The sequence below is a fragment of the Diuraphis noxia genome, unplaced genomic scaffold, assembly GCF_037042655.1.
Source record: "Diuraphis noxia isolate RWA-SAM2 unplaced genomic scaffold, SU_Dnox_SAM2 contig0003, whole genome shotgun sequence".
Classification (NCBI taxonomy): Eukaryota; Metazoa; Arthropoda; class Insecta; order Hemiptera; family Aphididae; genus Diuraphis; species Diuraphis noxia.
The window spans coordinates 426,660-434,306 of NW_028301713.1; the positions used below are offsets into that span (position 1 = coordinate 426,660).

Sequence of the window (7,647 nt, forward strand, 5' to 3'; positions counted from 1 at the left end):
ATTATTAATAAACTTTAATTGTGTACCTACAAGTTTTTTGTATGTGTTTGTCAATTTTAATTACATTTACATTTTATTTTACAATATTATGTTAGAGTAATATTACTCTATGAACAATTATTATAGATCATAAGAAATAATAATCTATTGATTACACAATGAAAACATTGATAGTGAATGATTTTTGAGTTAACAACCAAGGTATACAAATATTAATTAATTACTAAAATTATGAAAATATTGTTAATGGTATAGCCGGTATTGGTAACATAAGTTTGGTACTTATAATTATTATGAATTATTCAATTATGATTATAAATTTATAACCTTGAAGATGTTATTTACATTTTTTTATTTTATTAATTAGTATTTAGTATTTTAGAAGCCACTAGCCACTAGAGTTAATAAGTTCAACACATTGATATAAGTTTAGTTATTAATAAGTAGTTTTTATTTCAGTTCATTAAAAATTAAGTTTTGATAATGAATTGCTTAGTTTATCCATGTCACTAGGCATAACTGTTGGCCAACAAGATGGCATAACATATGTTTTTGGCGATGTTTGGCGTTTCCTGTCCAGAGTGCAACATCGAGCCTGATTTAGAACATTATTCATTATTGTCTATTACATATTAAACATTCGAATCATGCTTCATCAAAATGTTACCTTGTCTCCTTTCGACCAGTATGTAAACCGTGACTTGGCTCTTTTTATTATAGTTTCGTCTTCAAATGACGTTGGTTTTACCTTTTTAACCAAAACTTCAAAGTTGGAGTGTACCGGACACCACCATTCAGTGCACTAAATTAAATTTTATGTAAGTAAACAATTTAAATAATAACTTCTGAATTCTACATTTTTAGTTTTTTAAACAGAAAATGTGCAATTAATATATTAGAATTAGATAGTATTATGGTAATGTAAATATTATGATGTAAATCACGTACTTGTTTTATCTGAAGGTCTGCAAATTCATCATAAACTGATTGGGCTGATTTAGCCAATTTAGCCGGTAAAGATGAAACTGGTGAAGAAGAAGGAACTTTTGAAGGTAAAATAACTGCTGAAGACGAAGGAATTACTGAAGAAGGAAGAACTGAATCTTGTTTCTCAGTCACATTTACTTTTACTTCCTTGATTATGTCCAAGTTGTCATCAATAGAATTTGTTAAACTCTTAACAATTCTATTTTCAAATTTAGCAAATTTGGTTTCTATTAAATTGTCAATTTGCTGTAGGGTAATCATTTTTTCACTTTTCTCTTCCTGTAGGTATGTAATATAATTTATTATTACACTAGGTGCTTATAGGTCTCATAAAAAATTTATCTTACTAATGCAGTAATTTTGCGCTTTAAACAAACATTTTCTGCCACAGTATCATCAAAACCAGTTTTTAGTGTCTCATTTTTCTTTTTCATCTCTTTCTAAAGTAAATACAATTATTTACAAATTATTATATTATTGCCTCACCAATTTCAAAAACACTCCACCATTAAATTCTATAATATTTTAAGTGCATTTTAACACATATTTAAAGTTAATGTCAAATATTTAATACGTTAACTGCCATATGACCTCAGGCAATCTATGGTGGATCACGTTTTAAAATCAGCACATGACCCTAATTGAACTACCCAAATATTGCTATTAAAAAATTGTATATTAATTAACTTAAAAACGATTTACTAATTGTATTTCAGCACATCCTATTTCCTCTATGTGTGTTTCAATTTCTTGCTCCAGCCTTTTATTTTCGTCCATCAAACTTTGGTTTGTGGTCTCCAATATATGTAGCTTCTGATAAAATATTTTCAAAAATATTTTTATGTATACTAAATTCTTCTAAAATGATCTTAGTATGAGCCCTACTAATTATGTTTCATTTTAAATAGTAAAACTTACTTGCATTAAAGACTCCAACTGAACAACAATGGACAAATAGCCTTCTTTATAAAATTCTGATTCGGACACATCAGATACTGTTTTTTTATGAACTTTTAAAAATTGTTCATATGAACTTGGAAATTCATCCATCTTTCTCATGTTTTTTAATGAAAAAAAATTGTATTTAACAGAAAAGTAATATATGTATTTAAAAGTAACTCTGTGAGATGTTAACTCAACGGAGAACAGATAAAATGTGAAAAACCAATAGTACTATAAATGTATGAGATAGATAGGTACCTTTATCTTTTTTATGTGTGTGAAACATGTCATATTCATCATTAAATCAATTATGTTTTATATTGATATGTAGGTATACATATAGGTATGTAACTTAGATAACTAAAATTAAATAAATTTGGAAAACCCAATGCTTTATGTTAAGAAGATATTATGTTGTATATTTTGTTAATTTATTTAAGTTTATTATTTGTTAATTATACATAATACATATGTGTTTATTTAATATAATTTATATTTCTATATCAGATTGACGAGTAAATTACAAAATAAATATTTTTTAAAAACAGTATGGTGTATCTTAATTTCTATAGTAAATGATTATACTAAACAGATAACATATATTCATTTTAAAACAAAGTAAATCAACAATTTCTATGTATTTAGAAAAATAATTTATAAATATGCAGATAAAAATGTATTATTTATGTACTTGGATTCAAGATTTAGAGCCAAGACTAAAGTAGTTAAAGGTCTATTCACACATTCCTTTTTTTTTTTTTTTTTAAGTTATATAATATGTTTACAAAGCTCCAGTCATTTAAGGTTTTCATTTCATTAAAAATAAATAATTACAAATCAATCTGTGTATACTAAAAAAAAAAAAAATAGAATAGGTAAGTCATTTTGATTACATGTTTTGTGCATTGAGGAAGTGAGTCAATCTGATGCGAGGCTATAGGCCCAGGGCCTGTTGTTCATAGTGCCTACCCGACTTTCCATTTATAAATATTAAATATTCAGGGATATTTTTTTTATATAGTGTATAATTTGCATTTCATATTAAAAATAACTTGTGTAGTTGTGTGTGAATAGACAAATAATGGACATTAATTCATTACTAAATTATCTAAGGAAATAAACACATTAGTTATCAATAATTTTACTAGAGTATGAACAAATTTCCGTAGTGCAAGTTATTGCAGGATTTGGGTAAGGTCATAACTAATAAAAAATATTAACACTTAACATGTCCACTACCCTAGATAAATTAATAAAAATTAAATGAACATTAAACATACTTTATATGTATTATCTACTCTAGATTGCAACATATTTTTAGGGCTATGGATGTTTTAAAAAATTATTCAATTTTACACTTATTTTTCAAATTATGTTAATTTTTAATTAATATTTTATGATATAAAAATCTTTTAATATTACGTAAAACTGGCACTACCGTATTCAAAAAAAATTTTCAATTTACCAATTTAGGTTAAACGTATTAAATATTTGACATTAACTTTAAATATGTGTTAAAATGCACTTAAAATATTATAGAATTTAATGGTGGAGTGTTTTTGAAATTGGTGAGGCAATAATATAATAATTTGTAAATAATTGTATTTACTTTAGAAAGAGATGAAAAAGAAAAATGAGACACTAAAAACTGGTTTTGATGATACTGTGGCAGAAAATGTTTGTTTAAAGCGCAAAATTACTGCATTAGTAAGATAAATTTTTTATGAGACCTATAAGCACCTAGTGTAATAATAAATTATATTACATACCTACAGGAAGAGAAAAGTGAAAAAATGATTACCCTACAGCAAATTGACAATTTAATAGAAACCAAATTTGCTAAATTTGAAAATAGAATTGTTAAGAGTTTAACAAATTCTATTGATGACAACTTGGACATAATCAAGGAAGTAAAAGTAAATGTGACTGAGAAACAAGATTCAGTTCTTCCTTCTTCAGTAATTCCTTCGTCTTCAGCAGTTATTTTACCTTCAAAAGTTCCTTCTTCTTCACCAGTTTCATCTTTACCGGCTAAATTGGCTAAATCAGCCCAATCAGTTTATGATGAATTTGCAGACCTTCAGATAAAACAAGTACGTGATTTACATCATAATATTTACATTACCATAATACTATCTAATTCTAATATATTAATTGCACATTTTCTGTTTAAAAAACTAAAAATGTAGAATTCAGAAGTTATTATTTAAATTGTTTACTTACATAAAATTTAATTTAGTGCACTGAATGGTGGTGTCCGGTACACTCCAACTTTGAAGTTTTGGTTAAAAAGGTAAAACCAACGTCATTTGAAGACGAAACTATAATAAAAAGAGCCAAGTCACGGTTTACATACTGGTCGAAAGGAGACAAGGTAACATTTTGATGAAGCATGATTCGAATGTTTAATATGTAATAGACAATAATGAATAATGTTCTAAATCAGGCTCGATGTTGCACTCTGGACAGGAAACGCCAAACATCGCCAAAAACATATGTTATGCCATCTTGTTGGCCAACAGTTATGCCTAGTGACATGGATAAACTAAGCAATTCATTATCAAAACTTAATTTTTAATGAACTGAAATAAAAACTACTTATTAATAACTAAACTTATATCAATGTGTTGAACTTATTAACTCTAGTGGCTAGTGGCTTCTAAAATACTAAATACTAATTAATAAAATAAAAAAATGTAAATAACATCTTCAAGGTTATAAATTTATAATCATAATTGAATAATTCATAATAATTATAAGTACCAAACTTATGTTACCAATACCGGCTATACCATTAACAATATTTTCATAATTTTAGTAATTAATTAATATTTGTATACCTTGGTTGTTAACTCAAAAATCATTCACTATCAATGTTTTCATTGTGTAATCAATAGATTATTATTTCTTATGATCTATAATAATTGTTCATAGAGTAATATTACTCTAACATAATATTGTAAAATAAAATGTAAATGTAATTAAAATTGACAAACACATACAAAAAACTTGTAGGTACACAATTAAAGTTTATTAATAATTTATTTTAATAAATGTTCAAACTGATGACCATCCACTTCCAAACAAATTGCCAGTCGCCTAAGCAATTCATTTGTAGTAGTTTTCACTAACACATGACTTGGGATATTTGAACAAGCATCTTTAATTTTTCGTTTAAGATCATTTACATTAGCTGGCATTTCCTTGTAAACTATACTTTGAAGATAACCCCAGAGAAAATAATCCGGCGAAGTCAGATCGGGACTACGAGGTGGCCAACATATTTTTGGACTGTACGTTCCCATCCAATTCGTACCAAAAGTGCAATTTAAATACTGTATGACAGTTTTTTTATTATGGGCTGGAGCACCGTCCTGCTGCCAAATTAAATTTTTGCGTCTAGATAATGGTATGTCTTCCAAAAGAATGGGGAGTTCATTTTTTAAAAATTCTAAATATTTATCACCATTTAAATTTTCAGAAAAAAAAAATGGACCAATCAATGTGTCATAAAATATTCCACACCAAACATTAATGCCATAACGTTCTTGAAAATTCTTCTCGGTGTGCCAGTGAGGATTACCATTTGACCAATAACGCAAATTCTGACTATTTACATTGCCATTGTTGTGAAATCTAGCTTCATCAGTCCAACATATTCTTTCCAAGAATTGAGGATTATCCTCAATTTCAACAAGTACCTTATGTTTGATAAGACGTAAGTAAATATTAAAAAAGGAAAAACTTTTAAAAATAGAATTCAAATAAGCACCTTTGCAATCCAAACTATACGACGCTCATAATCATCAAATCTTAAATGCTGTACAGTAGTTCTTTTATATGGATGATATTTATTTTTTTTGGCAATTTTCTGTACTGAACTATAAGAAATTCCTACTTCTTCTAAACAAATAATAATAAAACAAGATAATTAATAAATAACAATAATTTTATGCTTGATTCACAAAAAAATGAGATATAGTTTGGCAGAATTGCATCAATGTTTATGTGAAATAAACACAAAACACAACTAATAAAATTGCATAAAACATAATTGAACTGAATCAAATCATACTCGGGGTACATAGATTATCAGTTACGATTATATGGGCCTAAAAAATTAACTGGAGTACACATTTGATCATAATATGGAAACCAGGCAATAAGTGTTTGAGAATTTACTGTGCCAGAGAAGACCTCAAGCTCAAATATATAAATGTATATGTGTCAACTTACTCGATACTATTCTTAAAGATGTATTAGGATTTTCTTCTAATTTTTGCAATACAATTTGGGAATATTCTTCCGTAGTTTTAGTACATTTCCTATTTTTATTTTTATTGAAACTTCCAGTAGATTTTAAGTTTTTTTCCAATCTTGAAAAAATACTAGAATTTGGAACTTGCCTCTCAAGCCCAAATCGTTGGCTGTACAATAAAGCGGCCTTCCTTTTATTTTTTCCACATTCGATGAAGCATGACCACATATCCATTTTTTCAGGTATAGAGTAGAACATTGTAGTATTTATATTTAACAGAAAAGTAATATATTTAAAAGTAACTCTGTGAGATGTTAACTCAACGGAGAACAGATAAAATGTGAAAAACCAATAGTACTATAAATGTATGAGATAGATAGGTACCTTTATCTTTTTTATGTGTGTGAAACATGTCATATTCATCATTAAATCAATTATGTTTTATATTGATATGTAGGTATACATATAGGTATGTAACTTAGATAACTAAAATTAAATAAATTTAGAAAACCCAATGCTTTATGTTAAGAAGATATTATGTTGTATATTTTGTTAATTTATTTAAGTTTATTATTTGTTAATTATACATAATACATATGTGTTTATTTAATATAATTTATATTTCTATATCAGATTGACGAGTAAATTACAAAATAAATATTTTTTAAAAACAGTATGGTGTATCTTAATTTCTATAGTAAATGATTATACTAAACAGATAACATATATTCATTTTAAAACAAAGTAAATCAACAATTTCTATGTATTTAGAAAAATAATTTATAAATATGCAGATAAAAATGTATTATTTATGTACTTGGATTCAAGATTTAGAGCCAAGACTAAAGTAGTTAAAGGTCTATTCACACATTCCTTTTTTTTTTTTTTTTTAAGTTATATAATATGTTTACAAAGCTCCTGTCATTTAAGGTTTTCATTTCATTAAAAATAAATAATTACAAATCAATCTGTGTATACTAAAAAAAAAAAAAATAGAATAGGTAAGTCATTTTGATTACATGTTTTGTGCATTGAGGAAGTGAGTCAATCTGATGCGAGGCTATAGGCCCAGGGCCTGTTGTTCATAGTGCCTACCCGACTTTCCATTTATAAATATTAAATATTCAGGGATATTTTTTTTATATAGTGTATAATTTGCATTTCATATTAAAAATAACTTGTGTAGTTGTGTGTGAATAGACAAATAATGGACATTAATTCATTACTAAATTATCTAAGGAAATAAACACATTAGTTATCAATAATTTTACTAGAGTATGAACAAATTTCCGTAGTGCAAGTTATTGCAGGATTTGGGTAAGGTCATAACTAATAAAAAATATTAACACTTAACATGTCCACTACCCTAGATAAATTAATAAAAATTAAATGAACATTAAACATACTTTATATGTATTATCTACTCTAGATTGCAACATATTTTTAGGGCTATGGATGTT

General features: G+C 26.5%; 1 protein-coding gene across 1 annotated transcript; it reads right to left on the reverse strand.

The window, feature by feature from the left end:
* Nucleotides 1–4,970: 4,970 nt before the first annotated feature.
* Nucleotides 4,971–6,445, reverse strand: LOC149056510 (uncharacterized). Its single transcript, XM_089222191.1, has 5 exons — nucleotides 6,336–6,445; nucleotides 6,166–6,254; nucleotides 5,702–5,832; nucleotides 5,426–5,630; nucleotides 4,971–5,380 (listed from the first exon to the last, which is right to left on the reverse strand). The coding sequence occupies exons 1-5, from the start codon at nucleotides 6,443–6,445 to the stop codon at nucleotides 4,971–4,973; spliced, it is 945 nt and encodes a 314-aa protein (XP_089078317.1).
* Between the last annotated feature and the right edge of the window lie 1,202 nt (nucleotides 6,446–7,647).